General features: G+C 44.3%; 1 protein-coding gene across 1 annotated transcript in view; it reads right to left on the bottom strand.

Moving 5' to 3' along the window:
* EML6 (EMAP like 6) overlaps positions 1 to 26661 on the bottom strand; it is a 324512-nt gene that overhangs the window by 67074 nt on the left and 230777 nt on the right. The window contains exons 17-23 of the mRNA XM_090049525.1: positions 20386 to 20486; positions 13187 to 13389; positions 8995 to 9106; positions 4800 to 4927; positions 2355 to 2496; positions 2017 to 2169; positions 1646 to 1777 (exon numbers count right to left, since the gene is read on the bottom strand). Of these exons, the coding sequence (XP_089905651.1) occupies positions 1646 to 1777; positions 2017 to 2169; positions 2355 to 2496; positions 4800 to 4927; positions 8995 to 9106; positions 13187 to 13389; positions 20386 to 20486 (971 nt within the window). The remainder of the gene's footprint in view (positions 1 to 1645; positions 1778 to 2016; positions 2170 to 2354; positions 2497 to 4799; positions 4928 to 8994; positions 9107 to 13186; positions 13390 to 20385; positions 20487 to 26661) is intronic.

Raw genomic sequence — 26661 nt, 5'->3', positions numbered from 1 at the left:
ATACGCCTAGTCCCGAGTGGTCCTCAGAAATGCTAAGTAGTTTTACTGGATCAAGTCCTAAATGTGGGATTTCAAGTATCACGCAACCACCTTGCAAAAATTTCAGGCTCCTACAATAAATATTTTTTGATGATGTGTAATATTTTATTAGTGTTTTCATCTGCATGGTAAATGAAAGCAGTGCCTGGACATGTCAATTAGATCTAAAATTTAACAGATTGTGTAGCTGGGCTGGTAATTTTCATGACAGGTTTTGCAAGATTCCATAATAAGTGACATAAAGGTTGAAAATGTTACTTTCACCTATGCAAACCCTGCCCTAGTAGCATGAAGTATAAATGTATACCTACGTCCTTGAATAGGAACATTAGAAGTGTGACCCAAATTATATGCTAAGAGTCAGGCAGATGAGGTTGAAATTGACTGTACATTAGTAAGCCTTCGGGTATGAAAGGAAGAAGCAGAAAATGCCTTACATTTGCGCTTAATTAAAGCAGACAGAAAGACTGAGATATTTCTGAAATAAAACTCCTGCTGAAAAACAAAGTCCTATCAACCATCTGATTCTAAAACTTTCTGGGTGATTGTGAATTACTGATGTCCAGGGGGTGAAAGGTTTCTTCAGCCCTTCCAACAAGGGAAGAGAAACCACCTAATGTGCTAGTTCTGAATCAGCATCTTCCTGCATCTCAGTTTGCTTATGGCACACCTGACTGCTAGCAGGCCTAGAAACCTACAACCCTTCCTCTGCCTCCTGTGCTACAGCTGTAAGGCTTGTGGGCAAAAAAGGTCTCACTCCAAGGTGCAAAATGAGATACTCTCATGAGCTGGAGGTGCGCTGCTCAGATATCCTTCCTCATAAATGTTCAGAAGCAGCACTCTGCTTTAGAAGTTTCAATCCAAAACTGAAGGCAGTGCCTGGAAATGTCAACGATTTAAAATTAAGCTACTTAAAAAAATATATTTGGGGATTTGTTCCAAAAGGAGTTTTCCAAAATCTGGTTTGAGAAGGGAAGCAGCTGCCCCCTAAGGAAGCAGAGGCTGGGTTGTTGTCACTTGGTGTCATTCCTTTGAAGTCAATGGAGTTATGTTGATTTTCACCAAATGAATAATATAGTAACTATGAATAATATAGTTCCAAGAACTATATTAATGTCCAATGGTGATGGCAGGACACAAACAGCAGAGAATGCTAAATGAGGAAATACCTTTTAAGGCCATAAGGGCATTATCATGGTCATCTAGTCTGACTTCCTGCATAACACTCATTTTACCTATTAATTCTTTCTGTGTTTATTCTTCTTCTTCTGCTTTCAGTGTCTGATTATTCTATTTTAGGGGTCCTTACATTGTTACCTAAGTAACTACATGATTAATGCTTAAAAATTAAATTGTATATAAATTCTTCGCTTTGCTGCCTATGCCATCCTATTGACATTGTTCTAAAGTCAGAATGGGATGTAAGAAAAAAATTCCATGTCTTCTCTAGTAGGAAAAAAGGACTCTGGACATACAAAATGCTAATACCTCTATAAGCCTCCTTTACACAGGTGTAAAAACATGCTTATTTGACATGTACTTTTACTGCAATCTTAGGGATTTTAATTCACATATTTGTAAATTGTAATCTCAATTTACTATTTACCTCTTGAGTCCCAGTCAATGTGTGTGATATAGCTAGAAGCACCGCGGCAGATGCCAACTCTTTTGCTGGTAAGCACATTATAAATATCTACAAAATTATCATGGGAAGCCACTGCCAGGTATTTTCCTGAATCTGTAAAACAGACATTTAGTTTGGCAAAGGAATACATAAATATGCATCAATATTCTTGCTATTGTTGTCATCCTACAGTATCACCCACAGGACTCAACTAAGACCTCGGCTCTGTACAACCACACTGAAATGAAATATACTTAAAACCCTTAGCCTAGAACATATGTGAACCAAACATACCCTCTTAACATTGCATTTTAAGTCTACCACTGAAAACTTATTTTATCTTTTAACTGCACCTCGTGAAAATTTGATATCAGAGATCATTTCTTTTCTGTGATGAAAAGAGACCATATCTTCAACAGTATCAGCATTCACCACCAGAAAACTCCCATCGTTCAGCCCTACAGCCAAGGCTTTCCCATCAGGAGAAAAGGCACAGCACCTTCCACCTGGAAAAAGCCAAAAGGAGTATCTTATTGCTTATAACTTTGCTAGGGAAAACAGCAATAATCTTGCTTACAGGGGGTAGTAGGTATATTGGGGCTTAATCATTAATATCTGTAAAGTACGATGAGAGCAACAGAAGGAGGGTGGAGTAGCGGTACTTTTTCTACAACAGTCAAAAGAGAGTTACCTTTTTTGAGTTTCCTCACAGCCAGCATGCGGTGCTGGGAGGAAAGCTCCCAGATTCTTAGTGTTTTATCGTCACTCACTGTTGCACATATAGGCAAAAGAGGGTGAGCTGCCAACCCCCAGACTTCCCCCTCCATGTGTCCCTAGAGAAAACCAGAGACATTATAGACAAATAACACTGTTCGACCTCTGTGGTTCTTTCCTCTACCAGACAAGGTTCTTTGGGTAAATGTGATATCTTTTAATGGACCAACTAATAAACGATACGACATTTACCCAAATAACCTTGTCTGCCTATGTATGGCTATAATCAACATTACCTCTGCAAGGACATTGTCTAGTGCTTTATTAACTTTCCTTTAAAAGTTTCATGTAAGAGGACTTTCACTTTCCTGGAGTGATTCCACTTTCAAAGAGAATGTTTGTGTCTACATGATGAAGTTTTACAGGTCAGGCATGTTGGCTAGGACTGAAAAGCCATGACCTTCAGTGACAGTTCTGCTGGCAAAACCCCTCAGTGTGCATACAACTTTGCTGGCAAAATACACCTTTTGCAAGCACAGCTGTTGTTACTTTCAGGAGATGGTATAGCTCTGACAATACAAAAAAAAATCCCGTCTTCCAACTGACAGAGCAGCATCTGCATATTGAGTTCTTTTAATATTTTCTCACAGATTAGTTTTATGACCTTTAGTCATTTTTGTTGCTCTCTCTGGATGTCCTGCAATTTATGTACAACTTGCCAGCACTCCAGGACAAAGGTCAGTTCATATATTAATAATCCAGTTTTGCAATCTGCAACTCGTAGACAAGGGAAAATTTCATTAAAACAACAAGATCATCTAGAGTCTTGTAGGGTCATCTTGATTGCATTTTACATACTTTCCATTTGTTTTTGAGCTGATCTATGTATCATAATAATGTAATCTACATGACAAATCATGAGACTTCTTCCATGTAACTTTATTATCCTGGATGCAGGTAGCCCATATCTTTTCTTTACAGCCAGAACTCTCTGCATCAATCAGATTATTTTCATGTAATTTCAGTATCATTTGACATTAATACTGGTATTCCTTTGAGTAAAAATACATGAAATGAGGTTCCTTTGCAATTTTCTGGTTAAAATATAAGTCCAGGATAAACCTCTCATCTCCTATCCCCTTATGGACATAACACAAGTTACTGAAAGCTGAAAGGTTACTTAATATTTGACTGTCATATAATGTTTGGTTAGAACATTAGAAAATAAATTAGCCAAATGAAGGCAAAAGTCTCAGATGTGTCTATGATTCAAGTAGATACAATGTATCTAAAACAAAAGAAAAAATATCAGTTAACAGTAATAGACCCGTACAAATAATAAACCCCACACCTGAATTAAAAAACAAACATGTAAAAGAAAAATTAAAACAACATTCCATATAGAAGGGGTAATAGCTAGTAAAGTTAACTACAACAAAGCAACATCAGAGACCTTACAGGACATGTACCTGAGAAATTTTTAAGCAATACTTGTAGAAATCCAAGTTTTATAAAAGTTACAGAGAGAGCAGGCTCTTTCTAGTGCTCAACAAATATTTAATAGCACATTGCTGCAATCAGCTGTTATAGTTCTAATACTTAATATTGTTCACAAAATAAAAAAATAGAGAATTTACTAGGATGTGAATACGTTAATATAATATAAATCAGGACTGTCCAACTGATGGCCAATGGATGGATGGATAACATACGGCCTGCAGGCCCCTGCAGCTGCCTTTTCCACTGCCATGAACTGGGGGAGGATCTGGGGTGCTGTTGGCACAGCCCATGCAACAGGGGACAGAGAGTCATGTGCCACCAGTGTTTCCTGGGTGGCGAGGGGGCTGCATGTCACCCGTGCTGCATAGTGGCCGGGAGAAGGCCATGTGCCATTGGTGCCACCTGGCAGGGGTGTGGACTTGTGCTGCTGGTGCTTCCTGTGCAGCAGGGGCCGTATGCCACCAGCACAGCCTACATGGTGGGAAGGGGTCCTAAGGGAGCCACACCTGGAGTGTGTGGTTCACACAGCCCCTGGCAGCACCAAAATTGGACAGATCTGTAGTTCAGTTCAGTTTACTGAACTACAATTGTCAAAATAAAAATGAAGAAATTATTTTGTATCATCCTTGCTTTTTAGCTTTTAGCTTGCTTTACTGGGTCCCAATCCATCTTCTGATAGAAAGATTGGGACTCAGCATCAGTGGGCTGATTTTCAAAATTTAGTAATTCACAATGGATCTTTACTTTATAATGAGTTAGTATGGTCCTATTGTATATCAATCCCTGTCTGAGTCGGGAGAAGGATGGATGGGGAGTGACTGACCACAAAGATGAAGGGAAGGGAAAAAATGCAACAGGGGAAACCATACAGTTTTGTGCATTTAGATGAGGTATACTTTGATGAAGAAGACTAGTATTGTACCTGAACAAGCAGAGTCATGGGACCACTTTTATCAATTTCAAGTATCTCTCCATTTTTAGTTCCTACTAGTATATGCCCATGTCCTAAGGTAATGGCACGAATGGAGGGGTTGTCTTCCAGTAGTAAACCTGAAGAATAAAAATAGATGCATTTGAACTTCTGGTTTGAAAATTCAAAAGAAAAACCTTAATTATTATTTTATCTTACAGTGTCCATTATCAAAATCTGTTTAATGTACTTATAATATGCAAGACATACCATATTTACTTAAATATAAGACGACCTTGATTATAAGATGACCCTCCCAATAATTAGATTCCATATATGGAAAATTTATACATTTGATAGAATTTTCCAGTTATAGAATCTAATAATTGGAGGTTTGCTGTGAATGTATCCCACTCCCACTGTTACAGCAGGAAAAATAAATCTGGGTGGTCAGATAACCCCCTTGCCCTCTGTCCACTGCAATTTTTCTCCTCCAGCCCTCCCCCACCTCCCCTTTTTCCTTACTGTCAGACTGTCTCTCTGAACCCATGGAAGTGAGAGGGAAATTTGAAAACACCGACTTAGAAATAAACATACCTGTAGTAACGTATCAAAGACAATAAAAAGTCCTTTTTCAGATATGTGGGGAGGCAGAGGGAAAGCAAGGGTAACATTGGACCCTGCTAAACCAAATGGGACAACTGACAACCGGCATCCAGGGAAAAGCCAACCTGCTTAATGCATATTTTGCATCAGTTTCTCACCAGCCCCAAGGGACCGCCCTGCTCAATACAGTACAGGACAGCCAGGGTGAGGGAGAATTGTTACTCTACATCCATGTAGACCATGTAAAGGAACACTTTGAGAGGCTGGACACCTTCAGGTCAGCTGGCCCAGACAGTTTACACCCCAGGGTACTTAAGGAGCTGGCATGGATCTTCCAGAACTCATGGCGCTCAGGTGAAATGCCCGAGGATTGGAAGCAGACCAACGTGGTGCCTATCTTTAAGAAAAGGAGGAAAGTAGCTCTGGGGAACTACAGGCCTATCAGCCTGACCTCTATACCATCCCTGACAAACTGGCTGATGGCAACATCCTGAGGGTTAGCCAGTATGGGTTTGTTGCGAGTAGGTCTTGCCTGACCAGTCTCATCTTCTATGACCAGGTGACATATCACCTGGACAAGGGAGAAGAGATTGACATCATATATCTTGACTTTAAAAAAGCCTTTGATCTGGTGTCCCATCATATCCTTATGGAAAAATTGGTCAACTGCAGCCTCGGCTACATCATAGTCTGATAGCTGGGGAATTGGCTCTGAGGTCGGACCCAGAGAGTAGTAATAGACAGAAGTAAATCATCGTGGTGCACCATGACCAGTGAGGGCCCTCAAGGCTCCACCCTTGGGCCTATACTTTCTAACATCTTTATTAATAAAGTAGACATTGGTATCAGAAATAGACTGGCCAAGTTTGCCGATGATACCAAACTTTGGGATAAAGTGCCCACACCTGAGGATAGGTTGGTGATCCAGGCTAATGTTGATAGGCTCAGAAAATGGGTGGATGAAAACCTGATGGTGTTCAACACTGACAAATGCAAGGTACTCCACTTTGGGAAAAACCTCCCCGCAGCATGCTTATAGGCTCAGCAGTGCTATCCTTGATAGAACCACGGCTGAAAAGGACTTGGGGGGTCATGACTGATCACATGATGAATATGAGCGACCAATGCGATGTTGCAGCTGGTAAAGTGAGCAAAACTCTGGCTTGCATCCATAGATGCTTCTCAAGCAAATCCCAGGATGTCTCCTGCTGTACTCAGCCTTGGTGAGGCTGCAGCTGGAGCACTGCATCCAATTCTGGGCTCCATAATTTAAAAAGGATGTGGAGAAGCTTGAGAGAGTCCAGAGGACAGGGCAGGAGACCAGGCCCTATGATGAGAGGCTGAGAGCCATGGGATTCTTCAGCCTGGAAAAGCGCAGGCTCAGGGGGGACCTGGTGGCTACCTCTAAGTATATAAGGGGTGTATATCAGGATCTGGGGAAAAACCTGTTCACCAGAGTGCCCCAAAGAATGACAAGGTCAAACGGTCACAAACTCCTCCAAGACCATTTCAGGCTGGACATAAGGAAAAACTTCTTTACTGTCTGAGCCCCCCAGGCCTGGAATAGACTGCCTCCAGAGGTGGTGCAAGCACCTACTCTGGACTCTTTTAAGAAACATTTGGACATTTATCTTGCTGGGATCCTTTGACTCTAGCTGACTTCCTGCCCCTGGGGCAGTGGGCTGGACTCAATGATCTTCTGAGGTCCCTTTCAGACCTAATGTCTATGAAATCTATACAACTTGCATATAGTGAAGTTACTACAGGTACCCATAGACAATCCATCCAGAATTGATGCAGTTTACCTCTCTTGAAACTGCTGCAAGTTTCAGTGCAGATACTCCATAAACACTTTTTTTAGCACCACTTCTGTACCTATTTGTATATAGTTCAAACAATTTTATTTTTTACAAATATATATATTTCTATATACATAAATAAATAGGTCTACACCTCTACTGTTCTGTCTTGTGACTGGTCTGGTTCACTTGACAGTCCATAATATATATACAGTTCACCATCACCATTCCTGTTACAATACTGAAACTGTACACCCATTGCCCGTCACCTCCTTTACCCATCATAATCATGCAGAAGAAAAAAAAAACTGCCTTGGTGCCCCTTCCACTTCTACCCCCATTCCCTCCAACCCCTCTGCTTCTTTGCACTACCATAGGTCTTGTTCAGATGGGCTGCAGTGTCCTATCCTTGTGGTAAGTTCCCAGCAGCATGTTTACCGCATGTAGGCCATGCGCTTTATAGTTCTGCTCTGCATTGGCTACATGAAATCAACTTCATAGTTGGTTTCCACTGCTGAACACATGTATGCAATTATAAGATGAGGGCCTTTCTTTCCCATGCCAACTGGGGGGAAAAAAACCTCATCTTGTATTCAGGTAAACATGGTATTTTGTAAATCCAGGGGTAATTGGGTAAAACCCAGTGCTTTAGAATGAGTGAATTAAAATACACTGTAACAATCAAAGCAAGAAAAGTAAAATTCTTGAGAGATGCAACCTTACTACTCCAGGTTCAATACTGTAAAGGGGCCCCTGACCCCGTTACTGAAAGGTGGCATGGCTCCTTTGAAGTTTACGCACAGGAAACTAGCAAGGTCTTTGTAGTTTACGCACAGGAAACTAGCAGAGCAGGGTTTAAGAAACAGCCCTATGGACAGGTCATCTAACAGAAGATATCTTTTCGTTACTGCCAGAACTCTCTGCATAAGACCAGAAGAGGGGCTGAGACTTGAACTAGATAAGCTCAGAGCCTGCATGTGCTGAAGGCTAGCCCTGAGAGCCACAAGGAATAGAGCCGTGAGGAATGGAGCCCTTGGCAGCAGGGCCCCTGGAAGACCCAGGAATTAGGGTAAGCTGCTGTGCAGGCCCAGGAACAAGGGAATATTATCTGGGGTGGAGAGGGAATGCATCTAATCAGGCAAGTGGCTTCTGTTTAAGTTAGAACTCTTGTTTAAGTTCCAAGACCAGGGGAAATAGGAGGGTCCAGGAGAGCAGGGCTGAGATAGGGCTGGGGCCCAGAAACTAGGTGTAAAACAGTGGGTCTTGGCTAGGGGACCAGCCAGAGTAGAGCAATGGAAGCCAGAAAGGCAGAAACCCTAACAAGGGAAGAAAGGCCTGAGGTGACCTGGAGACTTAGGGACAAATGTCATCCTTGGCTGGTGATTTAAATGACCTACAAGGCAAGGGGCATGGTGTAGGGATGGATTGGAGCCACACAATAAGTGTTTAAGGTATGCAAGGTCAAGAGAGTCAACCACAGAAGGAGAGCTATCACCATGGACTGGCCAATCTCTGGCAACAGCCTTCCTTTCATAAAGTTTCCATCAAGACATGGCAGGAGAGAAGACAGGGTAAGACCCAGAGAGGCAAGGCACAGAGATGGCCTAGTAGGGATAAGGGGGTCTGCAGGGGGCATCACAGCACCCTTCAGGCACCTAGACTGTTAGAAAAATATACATACAACAAGAAAAACAATTATATTTAATTGGTCAACAGGATGTTTTATTAAGGTTTTGACACATATTTATCCCATTTCACTAACCTTCATGCATATATCTTAGTACATATTGAAAAAATGATACCTTTAGAGCCAGGAGATAATGCTGCTCTTTTAATAGCATATGTCTTCAGACATCTCTCAAACATATCATCCCAGAGTGCCACAATTCCATCTTTTCCACCTGTTACAAAACCCTGTACAAAACAATTTGAGGAATATGTTTAGAAACTAATATTTAACATTAAAAAGCTAATTCAGAGGAAGAGATGCCTCCATAGTAAACTATTCATGGTAAAAGTTTTTGTGTGTGTGTTTATCACACAGTCTTACTCAGAGTGTGTGGTCTTCAGGACCACTGTATACCTCAGGGGAGAGAGTGTAGACAAGTAATTCTCAACCAGGTGTCCCATTAGATTATTTTGAGACTGTTCTGGGTTGCCACACAAGTTTAGCGTGGAAGAGAGAAAGAAAGTTGTTTAGAATAGATAGTTCCCACATCAAAAAGGAAAACAGATTGGAAAACAGAAATTATAACATGTTAGGGCCAGCAGGCACTGCTGAAGGATCCATCTAAAACCTTGTTTAATAAACAGATGTTTATAGACAGTAGCTTCCTGCAACTGCAATTCTTAGGATCAAACTGTTTAGAACTCAGGAAAGTATATATATAGAATCACAGAATCAGTGAGTCAGAAGGGACCTAGACAGATCATCGAGTCCGACCCCCTGCCATGAGCAGGAAGGAGCACTGGAGGTGGGAGGGGTCATAAGACCCCAGCCAGGTACCTATCCAGTCTTCTCTTGACGATTTCCAGGGAAGGTATCAACTTCAGCTTCTATGAACATATCTGGGGTCATAATTTAGCATCTAATAATCTTTTAAGAAGGCACAGCTTATGAAATATCCACTATGATACAGGTTGCCACATTTCTTGTAAGAATTTAATAAAGACATTACAAGAAAAAAGTACTTCTGACAAGGGGCAAATTATCCTGAAAACAAGAAAATCCCTGTTGTTGGAACTCTTGCTTGCCGTCGTGATAGTGATATTTTAATGAATAATGGATCTAGTTATATTATGGGAGCCCATGCTCCATGAACACCTTCATGATAAAAATAGTTTTGGGGGACTTGCAGAGATTTCCAAGTACCAAATTTACTCAAATCCAAGATAACGTTTTTCCTCCAGTTAGCATGGGGGGAAAAAGCCTCATTTTGGATTCAAGTACCTGCCCCATAGTAGGTGGAGACTCAGCTTCAGCTTTGGCCCAGGGCTGGAATAGCTTGTTTAGTGGGGGAGAGGGATTGCAGCCACGGGCAGCATAGGGGAGACCATGTAGCGGGAACCTGCAGCCTTTCTTCCCATTGCCTGCCCCCTGACTCCGTTCCCTTTCCTACAGCTTTGCCCTACCCCTCTTACTTTCTGCTCTGGTCCCTCCAGTCACAACCCAGCCTGGTGAGGAGCTGCAGCTGCTTCTGGTGCCCTGGAGGAGCACAGCTGCAATGGAAGCTAAACAGGGGGTGGACAGAGAGTAGGTGGGGAAGGCATAAGGGACGAGGTGGCAAGGAGTATAAGGGGAAGAACATAGGCATGAAGCAGCAGGCTGTAAGGGAACAATGGGTGGGTGGGGTGGGCTGCAGGGTGGAGCAGGGGCTGGGGAGGCAGGGAGTGGGGGCAGGCAAAGGCACAGGTACAAGGGGCAGGGATGGGGGCAGGCACAGACCTAGAGGGGCACGTGACAAGGGGATGTGTGGCAGGGGGCACATAGTGGGGGGCAGGCATGATGGGGACAGGCACAGAGAAATAAGGTGTCTGGTCCCTTGCTCCCTGTCACTGCTTTCTCAGCCACAGCAGTTTGTGTGGGGTCAATTTAAGACAGGCTTCTACTAATTAGAGTCTATACATGGAAAATTATAGCAAACTAGCAGATTGGCAATCAAGAATGATGGGGGGGTGGGTGGGGACAGAGGCCTGCGTCCTGCCCCTTCACCTTGGGTCAGGACTGCTCCATGACTCCCCCACCCACTTTGGGCCAGAGCTAGGGCCATTTCCTTGCTCCCCCCGCCACTTCAGGCTGGAGCTGGGGCCAGAGCTGGGGCTGGGGCCAGTGCGGCTGGTCTTGTCCCTGGCTGTGTCCCCTCCATCATGGTGGCTCGCTGGTCCCTGTTGTGCTCCAAGGAGCAGGGTGGGGGAAGCCAGGCCTGCCCCTCCCCCCTGCTCCGACCCCTCAGTCCCTGCTGTCATGGCGGCACTCCACCATGTGTCTCTGTCTGTCCAGAGCACTCTGATTGGCTGCTGAGGCAACCAATCAGAGTGCATATAAAGGATTACAGACAGACAGACTAAGGCTTTTATAATATTAGAATATATAATTTTACATGTATATTATTTAATTGTATGTGGGCAGGGGGTTATTTTAAATTCAAAGTTCTCTTGAATTGTTAAATATACTATTTTAAAATTTTTATTCTCAATGACTCCAGAGATGTGGAAATGAGAGAAATTCATACCCAGTGAATTTGAACACTGTATATTTATAGTTATATATTTTGAATAAGCTAAAAAAGATACTGATGGACTGATACATAAGATCCCATAATTAAGACTACATTATTATAAAACACTGTAATTTATTATTGTTAATTCTGTATTTTTAGCCACTTTCAACATCACCAATTGTAACCTGGGCTTCCTTTACAGAAGTTTCTTTTCCCAAAATGCATGCATTACGATATATGCATGCATTACGATATAAGTATATGTACAATACTTATAATATGAGTGCCTTTTATAAGTATACGGCAGAATTCTGCTTCCTTTTGTGCATCTAACTGGCAGTTTCCTAGCCATCTATTTGGCTGTTTTTGGCCTCCAGTTTATGCCCTGGATACATAAGCTTGTGTGTGTTGATGAAATATGTATAGTATGACTATGTGCCAGCTAGGCACATATGCAGCTAATGTACATGCATACCGGAGCATAAGACCCAAAAAAGAGGTAGGAGGATAAGGGTCCTCCCGTATTTTAGTTCTACCAGCTAAGTGTGTAAAGCACTTTTCTAGGAATCTAGAGATACAAGTTTTATGCTCGTCCTTTGCTCAGAAGGGATTTAAACCTGTCTTTCAGACTTCCCAGTATAGTGCTTTAGCCATCACAATACAGGTTACATATTACCACTGCCTTCTTTGGTGCTCCTTTTGAAGTGAAGTCACTGCATATAACAGTCATTGAAAAAAAATGTATGTAATGCAGTGGGAAAGTTTCTGCCCCATGTAGAGGGTAGCAGCCAGGCGAGAACCTAGGGCTTGTTCCTCTTCAAGGCAGCATTGATTTTACCAAGCCACATACCTTGTGAATTACTTGCTTTTCCATGGCTCCACATACCTCCTGCTCTTGGCTGCCTAGGGACCAGATTCAAAACTAGTGCTGGAGAGGGCACTGGATAATGCATAATCTGTGATATGGTAGTTAGAGCACCGTGCTGGGAAATCAGAAAGATGCAGGGCAAACCTCTTTGGATAAGGGACTTAAAATCTCTAGCCTTCTGGGCAAGTACCCTAACCGCTCTGGTACTGGGACTAAAACACAAGGGGTCTTCCTCAGTCTAACACCAGGTAGTCATGGGATTCTGGCTGCACGTATTTTTGAGACTTACACACAGGCATGGGCAGATCTTGGGGGCAGTATGGTTGCAGGTCCCTTTGGCTGTACAGTGCACATGCAGCAAACTCTTTCAGCTGTTTGGCTTAGGAATACATCTCCTGGCCAAAGTTGCTACTGGTACAGATCCAGAACCCAGGGGGTAAATGTCACTGCTGGTCCTCTAACCCCCTTGCTTGCTGGTCCTTTAACTCCCTTGCCTGCTGTCAAATTCAGCTGCAGTGGAAAGGGTGGCAGGAAGTGGCCAGGAGCTGTGTTGATAAGCTGGTGAGGACAAAGAGCTCACTACTCATGCACTGCCAATGCGGGTGGGGGGGGGGGGGAAGGGGGAAGGGGGGTGTAGTTACCCTCCTGCCCTGCCTCCTGGATCCACTGATATGTCTAAAAGTGCACACATGTAGCTGCATATACATGCAGCCAGTGCATACTATATTACTAATGTTCAGTCTATGAATGTCCACTTATGCTGCAGGGGTAACAGATCTGTAAGCCTGTGTATAAGTGTCATTTTTGGTGCACACGGAAACAGAATTTTACTTATAGTGTGTAGCTAACCACTTTCAAAATCCTGAACTGGAGTGAAAACAATAGACAGTAGCAGGTGATGAATACCTTATCCAATGCATGCATAGCAAATACTGGTCCATCATGGGCTTTCACTGTCTTAAGTAACAGTGTGTCTTTCCAAATGTAAATGTCTCCAGTAGCAGCTCCAGAGAATACTAGGTCTTCTATTCGCCCGTAGGAAACACTCATCATAGTTTCCAGTTTTCCAATATTTCCAAAGGTCCCTCGTTTAGATGTAAAGCCCCCACCTGTAATGTAAACAAAGTTAAGCTTTATGGTGTTTTCATTTTGACCTTGAATGTTCCAAAATGAGTCACAGTCATAGAGAAGCAGGGCTGGATGGGACCTCCAGTGGTCATCTAGTCCTACCTCGTGCCTGAGGCAAGATCATCCCTATCCAAACCATTCCATACAACCTATTTAAACTCTACATAAGACTATATAAGACTACTCTCAACCCAGGTGTCACAGAGTGACAAAAGTAAAGGGGTGGAGACCCCTTTCCCAGGGCCCACAGCCAAAAGCCCAGTGACAGGGAATACTTATCTGGTACAGGCACAGCAGTGAAGATCAGGCAGATCTGGAGGAGCCACCTGTGCACTTCATCAACCATTTACTTGTATGGCTGGGACTGGCATGGGATGATGATGTCATCAGGCAGCACCAGCAGTGAGCTTTAAGAGCCAGCTGCCAGGAAGGAGCTGGAGAGCAACAGCAACAGCTGGTACACCTGGTGCTGCCTCAAGTCAAGGACATACATCCTGAAGAGGAGCTTACTTTCCGGCTGGCTGAGTGACACCCAGCAGTGGACAAGGGAAGGACACCAAGGGTCTAACTCTTGATTTACATGCAAGGATGCATGAGCAGGGAGGAGAGATTGCTACCTCCCTGATTCATTTCTTTTTCTGTTTCCTTTGTAATTTCATGTTACCTCTGGGGCGAGAGACAGCGGTCATATTTATTACTTCTGGGGCTGAGGGACCAGGGGCCCTCAGGGACTCTGGGCAGAGGACCAGAATGGCTTGACCGGCTTGACACAGCTGTAAGGATGGAGAGTGACCTCCTGTGTATGCTGAACACTCTAGAGGCCAAACATAGGAAGAAGAACCACCATCCTGCAGCCAGTGTGGAACTAGATGCTATGCCCATAAAAGTCCATTGGGGCCACACCACATGGACTGGCATTTGAGAGAGCTCAAGCCATCTGCCATACGGCTAAGTCCATCAGCTTGGCACATGGAAGGGGTGTAGGGGAGGTGGAGCCCCAAGGACATCTGTAGGTGACATCTCCGAGCAAGTACTAGCCAGATGGGAACCTTCTGCACTTCAACTAGAGATCAAGACGTGGCAAGTGAATATCAGGGGCTTCCCTTGGGAGGTGATGTAAGTAAGCCCAGCTTCGAAAATTGAAACCTTTTGAAACTTTTGAAAAGTTTCAAGTGCCCCTGTTTCATTCTGAAGCTGTTTTGAAGCCTTTTGCTTCATTTCAATTTTGCTGTTTCAAGCCCGGAATGCGTCGAAACAAAAGATCCAGTGAAATTTCACATAGTCCTAAGGGGAACCAACGTCCTGCTTCTTTAAAATGCTAATGTCCTGCTTCTTTAAAATGCTGTCAACATATGCTCAATATGTTTTTGGGAGAGGGCCATGCCTTTCACTACAGAAAAAGGCAAAAACCCCAACAGTCTGCACCAATCTGACCATGCCATAAAATTCCTTCCTGACCCTAAATATGGTGATCAGTTTAACCATGGTGATTCTCTAGCCAGAGACCTTAGGCTTTGCTCCTAGCAGGAAAATCGGCACACCCCATTTGAACTCCCCGGCCTTAGAGGTACCCAACATAACTAAGAGGGAGGGGGAGGACTAGGGGCAGGAACAACCAGCAAAGCCCAGAAGCCTGGGAAATAACCATGGTAGAAAATAGGCATAGCTGTGCCTTGATCATCTGCAACCAGTGGCTGTCCAACCTCTTGAACACCTCCAGTGATGAAGAGTCCACAACTTCCCTAGGCCGTCTATTCCACTGCCTCACTATTCTCACAGTGAAGAAGTTTTTTTCTGGATATCCAAGCTAAATTTACTTGCTGCAACTTCAAGCCATTGGTCTGCATCCTCCTCTCTGCAGCAAGAGATAAAAGGCGCTTTCCATCTTCTTTATGGCAGCCTTTCAAGTATTTGAACACTGCTGTCACATCCCCTCTTAAGCACCTTTTCCACCAGCTGAACATGCCTAGCTCCTTTAGCCTTTCCTCATATGACTTGCCTTTCAAGTGCTTGATCATTTTTGTTGCCCACCTCTGGACTCCCTCTAACTTCTCCACAGATCATTTTGAAAATGTGGAGAACAGAACTGCACACACTACTCCAGATGAGGACTAACCAGTGCTGAGTAGAAAGGCACTATCACCTCCTGTGTCTTTCACCTAATGCTTCTACTGAAGCAGCCCAAAACTGCCTTCACATTTGTGCAGCTGCATCACACTGCTGTATCACACTGCAGACTCATTCATTGAGTCTGTGGTCTACCAAGACTCCCAAAAATCCAATCCCAGCCACCTCATGTAAATGTAAAAGGACCAGCTGCAATAGAAATTTTCATGGCATGATTACAGTGCCAGAGCTGTGCACAGGTATCACACATAATTATTTTGAGCTGCTAAAGTGTTCTGGTAAGAAAAAGTAAGGGCTTGGTTGGCAGAGCACGTGCTACATAGATTAACCTGCCAAATTCCCTTTTCCTCTTTTGAGACTGTCATCTCACTCAGGGGTGCTAAACCTCCATCCCAGAGGCCCAATCTAGCCCACAGAGCTGGCCCGTGGGGTTCCACAGGGATCTGGAAATTTGGTGGCAGTATTAAGTGCTGCTCCACTGCTGCCAAAATTCTGGACCTCTGGAGAGTCCTGTTGTCCTTGCATGTGAGATCATGCCAGGGCATAGCTGGATCCAGACATGTGGGTTGGGCCTGGGTGCTAGATTGCATCCATGGATTGACCTTGCATACTGACCCCATAAGGGATCCATGGACCTCCCCTGAGCCATACAATGGTTGGGTGCCATTGCTCTTACTCATGCTGAGAAACTATTAACTCCAGAATAAATCCTATTTGTTTCAGTAAGATGATTTTTGGAGTATACATACTACTTAATGCGAGTAAGTGTCAGACAGCATGGTCAATAGAAGAGCTCTCTGGCAGATAAGTGAAGATAAAATCCTCCCCCTCTCTGTGCAAAATTGTTCCTTGGTGATGTCCAGAATCCCTTGAAGTGCATATATATATTATAGAAATAATTAAAAATAGTGTAAACTTGAAAATACAAGAAAAAATTCTTGTTAATTTGGAACTGTTTTGGCCTTCTAAGCAAACATGTGAGGACAGTCAATGGGTAAACCTGAACTAGCTTCAGTCCCATCCTTGTGTGTCACACACAACATTTAACATTCCTAAAGAACAGATCCCTACTCAGAAACCAAGGCTACATAACGTACTCTTACTGCAAAGTTTGACAGTTCAGTCCATACTGAAAGTCATTCCCACAATATATAAAATTTGCTTAGTCAAAAAATTTGCTTTGCAGAACATTAACATGTTCTTAACTGAATGGAAACTGATAAAAACCCAGTAAATCTTATATAGTCATAGTGTTATATCATAATATGGGGTTATGATGATTTTTTGGCCAGTGAAGTACATCTAAATCACAACTTTATTTCTGCAACACATCTGGTTTTCATTTTCCAGACAAGGAGGTATTTTGAAGTTACTCCCAAGCCCATCTGTTCAATCTGGCATTTGAGTTCAGGCTGCCAGATCTCTCTGATGACAAAAGAAAATTCTATATAGAAAATATGAGGATTACTAAAGAGTTACATCTGTACATGAAACTAAGATACTATCATTTTTATCTGTGCTGCCTGAGGTCCCTAACAAGATTCTAAACTACCAGCTGGCTTCCTTATGGGAAAGCTCACAGAAGTTGTGTCTGTGTCTGGCTAAATTATTTAGCTGTCACAAGAATACATCTTTTTCTGAAAGTCAAACAGACACACTCATTGGAGCCTCTAACATGATGATTAGTGTTAATACGGCTATTAGTTGGCTTCCAAAGAATCATACAAGAATGTGGTGACATTAACTAAAACAGAAGTAGGTTTTGTAGTTCCACAGTATTTGATGATAGAAACATCAGAAGGACTGAGACTTTTGAGGTATGAATGAATGGTAATCTTAAATTAGAGGGAACATGGTACTGTCCTAGTACTTGGAAGAGCTTGGCTTAGTTTTCTGTTTTGACAAACTTCATGAATGATCTGGAGAAAGACACTTAAGGCAGAATCCTTTACTTGCCCAAAGAGTAATTCCCCAGTCACACATTTCTGTCTTTTATGTATAATTAGCTTCAGAGGGGTCCTTTACTCCATGCCACTCTTCACTGTTCACTGCTTGGTAAGCCTGTGAGAGTCGGTAGCGATCCAATCTGGCTTCAGATCCAGCCGCTTCAGATGCCAGGGATCTGATCCGGAGCTCCGGGCCGGGTTTCTGCCTCGATCCAGCTGAAGTGGCTCCAAAGCTTTGGAGCCACCTCGGAGATCCGGCCATAGGTTATAATGGGAGAATCAATGAAATATCTATAACTTTGTTGTTTTTTTTCTGATTTGGATGAAACCTGCAGGGATGGTAATTTATGCTGAGAGCATGAAACTTGCCAAGCATCAAGAAGATTGATGCATGGGTTTGGGGGTAACTGTACCCCAAATTCCTGAAAGCCAAACTCCTGTCACAGCTGTGTGTTACACCACAGGGGGGTGAAAACTGCAGGGGTGGTGGCCCCTGGTGAGGCCACAGAGCCTGCCAAGTTTCAAGAAGATCAGTACAGGGGTTTTAGGGGAACTGTACCCCAAATTCTTGAAAGCAAAACTCCTGTCACGTCTGTGTTACAACACAGAGGGGTCAAAACTGCAGGGGGTGGTAGCTCTTACTGAGGTCACAAAGCCTGCCAAGTTTCAAGAAGATCGGTGCAGGGGTTTGGGGGGAACTGTACCTCAAGCTGCGGACAAGCAAAACTTGTGGCATGGGTGACACTGTGTGTGTTAAGGCGCAGCGGGGTGACAGCTTCAGGGATGGTGGTCCCTGCTGAGGCCATGATGCCTGCCAGCTGTTGAGGAGATCAGTGCAGGGGGGTTCTGGGGCCCTGCACCCCTAGCTGCTGACAGGCAAACTCATGCCATGGGTGCTTGTGGGTCTGACTGTGTCTGTCTTGGGGCAGTTGATTGTCTGTATTGATTCTTTCCTCTCCTTAGTCTGGTTTTGTAGGTGCTAATCGATGGCAATTAACTGGCTACATTAGCTAGTAGCTTAGCAGCCAGGTCTGCAGTAGTGTCTCCCACGTCCCAAGACAGAGACAGTCAGTCCCAAAAGCACCCATGGCATGAGTTTTGCCTGTCAGCAGCTAGGGGTGCAGGGCCCCAGAACCCCCCTGCACTGATGTTCTTGAAGCTTGGCAGGCTTCATACTCTCTGCAGAGTCTACCACCCCTGAAAATTTCATCCAGATTGGACAAAAAACAACACAGTTATAGATATTTTATTGTTTCCCCATTATACCCTAGGCCTGGATCTCTGAGGCAGCTCTGAACCACTTTGGGAAGCTGAACAAGGCCGGTGCTTCGACCTGGACATGCTGATTTGGACCCTGAAGAGTCCGAAGCTTCTCTGGATCCGAAGCTCTCTCTGAAGTCTCGCACAGCCCTACTGCTTGGCCACTGAGAATAACCTGAGATGTCTTACAGGGACCAACTCCTTGGCCCAGGGTACCTCACCTCTTTCTGTCTTACACATGTGTCATCAGCTCTTAGCAGAGATTATGCCAGATAAAAAAAATCACACCTTTTACCCAACCTGTCCTAAAAATGACACCTCTCCTTCACAGAAAAGACTTGCCTGCATAGTTAAATACTCTGAAATAACACTTAAAATGAACAATAAGAAATGGCAAAAAAGTTTATTACATAATCAGGAGAAACCATAAAAATCAGTACCTCTAATGTTAAGTACAGACAGAGATATGGAAACTCAACAAACAAATTAACATAAAAGAAATATGATTTGACTTTACCTCTACCTTTTACCACTAAAAATGCAGATTCTAATTCAGATCCCCCATCAGAATTTTCTAGCAGCAGCTTGCTAGCTTGCACTGTCCAGTGTCCAGCTAGGCCAGATGGGGGACTAAGTTGTATCAGTGCCCCCAGAATTTTTAGACAAAGGCCTACTGCCATGGTAACTCTTACATTCTTGTCCTTATCTATGTATTTTCATACCTGCTTCCATTCAATTCTTGGGGAGTATAAACTAGGCATATAACTGCCCCCCTTCCCACCATGTATATCTGTTTGGCAAGTTAGGTATGTTTCCTTATTCAGTTAAGTCAAATAAATATCCACATCCTTTTAGGCTAATCTAGTATCCTCAGTTATCAATTGTCAGAGAGATAGTTGTGGTCTATCACTTATTTTCTCCAGCTGTGAGAAACATCAGTCTTTGAATAGAGTGCTTCCAGGCCTCACCTTTCCTTTGCGAAAGGCCTCCCCTTTGGAGTGCAAACAATCATTGCCTGTTTGCAACCATCACCAGATTACCCAATCCTTGACATATTATAAAAGTATAAAAATTCATTAATATCAACCACAGTAATTCATACAAATATAAAAATGGTAGTTAGAGCGCTATGTTAGAAAGCAGGAGATATGTAAGTTCAAAACCTACTTTTGGGTTGTGGGAGGGCCTGGATCTCAGGTCTTCTTCCTGGGTGAGTGCCTTAACTAAAGAGTTAAAACATAAGGATTGTCCTCTTCTGGCATCTAAGACCCACTAAACATGTTTTTGACAGGCTACAATTTTGGATTTTAAGCTTGCCCATGTAAGTGTCTATGGATATGTGTTCTTGCCCAGTCAGATCACAGCCTACTATGCATGCTAAGTAGACATATGGCTGCTTGTGCATCCGTAACGCATGTGAAATAGGATTGCTAGATGTGGGCAAGTGCCAAAAACAGTAGTTTCAGGGCTGGGTAAGTGCTATTGGGCACAAAGTAAAAGAGAGCCCTCCCTTAACTTTTCTCTGTCTTGTTTTCCCCATCTGCAAACAGAGCATAATGATGCCAATCACATAGGAAAGAACACAAGTGCTTGAATGCTAATACAGTGAGGCTGTATAAGTACTATAGGTAGGTAGTACATTACCTGCTTGTTGCCAAAATTTGATGTGCTTCATCCCAACAGTGACTAGTTTGTCTACATGATGCGGACTACACTTCACTACAAAGATTTTGTCTTTGTGGCCCCTGCAAGAAACAAAAAACATGGTAAAGAGTAGCTGATAGCTTTTCAATAAATAATTGATTTTATACAGTACTACAAAACCAGCCACAAACGACAATATTGCAGGCTTACCGTTAACTGTGAGAATTAAACCCCATAAGAGCCCAGCAACTGGGATAATGGCCACAGAGAAGACACAGCGCTGCAGTAGGTTATACTACAGGTTAGGGATTGGTCTCTCTGGTCCCTGCCATGAATACAGGTCTCTCACACATAGTCTATCTTCATATTAGGTTTTATATGAGATTCAGTTCAGTGGACGGGAACAGGAGTTGGGTGTGAGGGGAGGGAAAAGAAAGAGACAGCATGTAAGGGGGTGATTTTTACCCTGTAGATAGTCTTTCAAAACATTTCTTCCATGATCTTTTTCCTAACATGTAAAGTTGTACAGATGACCCAGGCCTTATTCTTAAAAAAATCCTGTAATAGCAAACTATTTCATGCTCATAAAGGAGAAAATGATTAATAAGGCCCAACAATGCTGAAGCTCTGAGTTTCCAAGTGACTTAGGGAGCACAGAGACCTAACATTTTTTAATGTTTCCAAGGGTAACAGGTTTGAAATTGTTTTAAAAAGACAGCATTTCAGCCACAGCACATACATACATCCCATATTGAGTGACTCATTGTCACCACAGCTGCATCCAGCCACGTGCTGTCCCTGCCAGGGCATGCCACAGGAGGCTACAGTGACCTGCAAATCTGCTCCCTGCTTCCCCTGTCTCCAGAGGATGGGGGAGTAGATGAGAGATGGAGGAGTGGAGCTACTGATAGTGGATGCTCTCCTGCTGTTCTACCTCTGCTCTTTCTGAGCCGCCCATTGCTGGAGCCAGAAAATACGGGTATTGGGGGTTGGAGACCCAGACCCCCAGCTCCAGTGGTGGAGAAGCAGTGGCAGGGGTGCAAGGTTCTTTGGTGTGGGTGAGGAGCAAGAGTCTTGAGAGAAGTGGGGGTCCCTGTGGGGACCCAGCAGTGTCCTGAATACTGGAGTGATGCCCCAAGGGCCAGAGCAGCCAGGGAACTTGCCAGCACCTTGAATACTGGGAGTGCCTCAGGGCCCAGCAGTGCCCCAAATGCCTGTAGTGTCCTGAGACCTGGAAGTGTCCCGAGTGCTGAAGCAGTGCCTTGAGGGCCAGAGCAGGCAGGAATCCAGCTGCACCCTGGGATCCAGTAGCGCCCAGAATGCCAGGAGCACCCTGAAGACCCAGGAGCAGGGCCCAGTGACTGGACAGTCTGGCAGGCTGTTGGTTGGTCTGCCAGACAGTCGCCCCCCACACTGTACTGCCTCCCCTTCCAAGGAGAAGAGAGTATTGTGACATGCTCCCACTCTTGTACAGATGTAACAAGAAGTGAAGCGTTAGTGCCTCATTTCAAAGCTTTGAAACATTTCCAAGGCATCTGAAAGTCTTCAAATGTTACATCTGTCTGCAGTCTTGGTACTTAGAAACCTAAAGCTATGAGTACATGGCAGAACTACTGTGCCCAGCAGTGGCACTCTCACATGCCCCACAGTGCTTCATGCTTCCTGAACTGGCAGCCCTGCAGCCATATTTGGGTGGTGCAATAGACCAGTAGATCTCAGAACCTCTTGAGGTAGATCTCGGAGCCTCTTGGAGTTGATCTGAGGCTGGGGTGGGGGTCTGAGTAACTGCATGCATGTGCATGCATGCCCCAGCCCAGAAGCTCAGTCTGTGGGGGAGGGAAGGGGCGGAAGCTAGACAGAGGCCTCCGCAGGGAGGAATAGTGCCGCAGAGGCAGGAATAAGTTGAGTGGGGCCCCAGCCGGGTGACATTTACCTGCTGGGGAGGCATGCCCCCAAATAATATTTTCTCCCGCCACCTCGATCCGCCCCACTCCCCCTTCCCTCTCCACAAACTCACCTGCGGGCTGGAGCGGGGGGAGGGGCGCACAGTAGATCTTGGGTTGCTTTTAAATGACAAAGGTGATATCCTACTTTAAAAGGTTGGAGACCACTGAAGTACACTAAGACAAACTGGGAAACAAGGGTGCCTGTAGATGTGTGGGGATGCTGCTCCAATGATCTGTAATTATAGTGCGTCGGAGCAGACTTGATTAAACGATTGGGTCTGCGGAAGCATGCTAATGAAGCCTTCGTGTCTTGTGTATTCAGCACCCCTGTGCTTCAAAATGGCGGTGGCGGTGCTTTAACTAAAGGTCACCAAATGAGCTTTAGTCAAAGTGCCCCTGCTGCCATTTTGAAGTGTGGGATGCTGAATACATGAGATGCTGTGGGTGCTCTAATTAGAACAGTTCTCAAAGCTGCTCTAATTCAAGTGTCACCACCCTCTCCCCCGGAGCATGCATAACGATGCCCCAACTGGCAAAGCTATAGAACTACAGAAAAGGACATGGGGATTATGGAGGACCACAGGTCAACAGCGTGCTGTTGTTACTAAACAAACAAAAAAGCCCAGAGTTTATTGGGATGAACTAACAGGAGTGTCAAGGATATGATTATTCTATTCTGTTCACCACCAATGAGGTCTCACCTGGAGTACTGTATCCAGGTTTGGGTGTCACACCTCAATTAAAATGTGGACAAATTAGAAAGAGCCCAGAGAAAAGCAACAAAAAATAATTAGAGGTCTAGAAAGCATGGCATACATGGAATAAAGGGAAGAATTGGGACTATTTCGTTGGGGAAAGATGGAGGGAAGATTCAATACATTGTAACGAGAAATTTAGGTTGGATATTAGGAAGAACTTTCTAAGTGGGGTTAAGCATTGGAACAGATTACTTAGAGAGGATGTGAAATTTCCATCACTGGAAGTGCTTAAATGTTGGTTCGACAAACACTTGGCTGGGATTTAGACAAATTATCTTGTTTTAAGCAAAAGGCTGGACTAGGTGACCTGCTGAGGTCCATTCCAGCCCTATTTTGTTATGATTTGATAGCATATCTTAAAAAAAATCTCCAGTCTTCACTTAAAGCCCGTAAGTGACCAAAAACCTACTGCATCCCTAGGTAAGTCATTCCAATGGTTAAGTAACCTAACTTGCAAACAAAAAGTATATCCTTATTTCTCATCTAACTGTGTTCAGCTTCAGCTCCTCACAGATAGATCTTGCTATGCTTTCTTCTACTAGAAAGGAGCATTGAGTAGCTCATTACCATATTTACTCAAATACAAGACAATGTTTTTTCCCCAATCACTATAGGAGAATAAACCCATCATCTTATATCTGCATACCACCAAAACCCTCCCCTTACCATTTTTATTCAAATATACCAGCAAAACCCTCCCCTTACCATTTTTATTCAATATAATCCTGAATATAAGATGACACCCCCAGTATTTAAACTCTATGTATGGAAAAATTATATATTTGATATAATTTTCCAGGCATGGAATCTAATTATTGGAGATTTACCTTGAATTTGTCCCCTTCCCACTGCTACAGCAGGGAAAATAAATCTGGGGAGGTCAGGTAGCATCTTTGCTCTCTGCCCCCAGCTTCTTCCTGAAGCCCCTTCCCACCTCCTCACTCTCAGACCCAGCTGCCTCTGAGCACGTGGAAGGAGGAACAAATTTGAAAAAAACTGACCTTGAAATAAACAGAGCTGTAACTATTTACATGTAATACCCATAGACTTAGTTCACCTAGAAATTATGCATTTTACCTTTTTTTAAAATGCTTCAAGTTTTTGTACAGGTACTCCATAAACACACTTTTATGCAGTATTTTAGCACCTACTTAGACAGAGTACGAACTTAAAAAAATAGATAAATAGATAGATAGATACACACACACCCCTTTACAAACCTATCTCATGACTGCTATGGTTCACTTGACAGTCTAACACACACCTTTACTGTTATCTCAAGAGGTGGGCAAAATGTAGCCCACCAGGCCATTCTACCCAGCCTGCAGGGCCCCTACAATTTTTAGAAAATGAATATTTATTTGCCTCGGCTGCCTGTCATGTGGCCCTTGATGGCTTGCCAAGACTCAGTAAGCAGCCCTCTGCCCAAAACAATTGCCCGCCCCTGCATCATATCATCCTCATTCCTGTTATAAATGACCATACCGTACACCCATGGACTGCCTACACATCTCTTTCCCCTCCCAACTCCCCCTTCTGACTTTCCAGTCCTTTCACTCGTCCTATAATGGTTGTCATCATCATCATATCCATTGTCATCACATCACTGTCATTGTTTTCTCCAGCTGTCCCACCTCTGAGCAGTTTGTGCCAGTCTTTTCTTTTCCACATGATCTCCATCTTCTCCCTGGTATCTCCTACCAACTTCTTGCATCTCACTCAGTCCCATTTTGGCACAGTCCTCAAATGAGAGGCTTGTGTGCCTGTACATGTGCAGGTTCCTAGTCTTCCACAGAGCATTTCTGAAGCAGGAGATGAATTGGTTGAAGTGGGTTGCCAGGGTTCCCTGCTGCTTGGTCACGTGACTGAACAGAGTCTTGACACCTGTCATCATCATGAGGAGTAAGATTACTCTCCTCTATACATTTTTGGTGTATAGGCAATACCACAAGATGTGGTTGATAGTCTTTGCCTTACACCAGCAGGTTTGCCTTGGGCAGTTTGATGGGCTTCTCTGCCCTTCACTGTTTTTCCATGCCCACACTGGGAGTGCCTGGTGGGTTATGTGCCAGTTCAAATCTCTGTGCTCCATCTGCAGGTCCTTGTGGAAGATTTGCTGTCACTGGGCAGTAGATCCATGGTCAACATAATGTCTCTTGTCCTTACCACTTCCTACATCTTATGGTGGCTTGTCAGGGTCACTGGGGCCTTGTTGTGCAGCTCATATTTGTTTTAGAAGTGTTCCATGATCTTGTAAAACTGTGGTGATCCCATGGTCCCTGGGTTTGAATTGGTCATTGTGTATACCTGCCATTGTCACAGCAGATGTCCTGCAAAATCCTTTAAAAACATCTGTTTTTGATTCTGTCCCTGTCGCCAGTGTGCAAATCTGGCTCGTACTTGGCTCAGAAGAACAGCAGGGCATCTGGCATTCCCCTGCCCCCAAACTGTTTTGTTTTGTAGAGTGTGGTCCTCACCATATGCTCCCATCTGGAGCCCCAGAAGATGCATGTAGTGCTCTGGATTTTGCAGCTCACTCGTTTTGAGGCAGGGAAGACTGGTGCAGTGTACAGAAGCACTGGTAGCAACGCTGCCTTCATGAGTACCATGCACCCCCATTGACAGGTAGCACATGTGCCATACTACCAGTCTCTGTTTGACTTTGGCTTCAGTCTTTTCCCATGCTCTCTGTCTGGGTCAAACTCCACCCTGAGGATCTTCACCCCCTTATGGAGACAAAGGCCCCCAGGGCTGACAGGTCTCTGAGTTCACTCAGTACTGCTGCTCAGCACAGGAGAAAAGCAGCCCCTCCCCCTCGCCACTGCTGGCCCCTTCTTGCTGCAGATGCCCAGGGCCCATGCCTGGGCTGCCCTGCCACTCCTCTGCACTGCAACCACTCAGTGTGGGTAGGTGGGTCTGGAGCAGGTGCAGGGCAGTCCAGGTTGGGACTGGGCATGGGTTCCAGCTGGCCTGCTCTGCCAGGCCGAGTCCAGAGTGGGCACGGGGCGGGCTGGGGTGGGACTGTGTACGTGGGGCAGGCCGGGGCAGGACTGTACTGGCTGTCCACACCATTACTGTTGGGCTGGGATGAGCGGTGGCAGCGGCAGCCAGAAGGAGCCACTGCCATCTGGGCTGCTGAGAACAGCAGGCCGGGTCGGAGTCTGTGCAGTGTTAGCAGTGGCTCGTGGGCTCTGGGGTGTTGCAGCCGGGGGGCGTGGGGGGTGGGGAAGGGGTGCTGAACAGCCCATGGCAGCTCCTCAGAACCGCCTGTGTGGCCCATGGGCAAAAATAACTGCCTGCCTCTAAAATAGGGACTCATTTAGTAAAGTCTTTAAAAAGTCTATACAGCAACATTGTGAGGTTATGAAATATATTAAAGTAAAAACTGCCTACTTTATTTACCTCAATAGGGAGCATTAGAAAAGACCAAGAAAGCTAGATATTCATGTAGAAGTGTTTTCCTAGAGCTTCAAACACCGCAAGAACATTAAAATTTGTAAATGAACCTAACCCCCCACAAGCAAATTCCTACAAAGCTAACAAAATGCATGCTCATATGTACTGAGTGTCCA

Source organism: Crocodylus siamensis, chromosome 1 (genome assembly GCF_052110815.1).
Source record: "Crocodylus siamensis isolate JL-2025a chromosome 1, ASM5211081v1, whole genome shotgun sequence".
Lineage (NCBI taxonomy): Eukaryota > Metazoa > Chordata > Crocodylia > Crocodylidae > Crocodylus > Crocodylus siamensis.
This window is presented reverse-complemented; position numbering and strand designations above follow the sequence as displayed.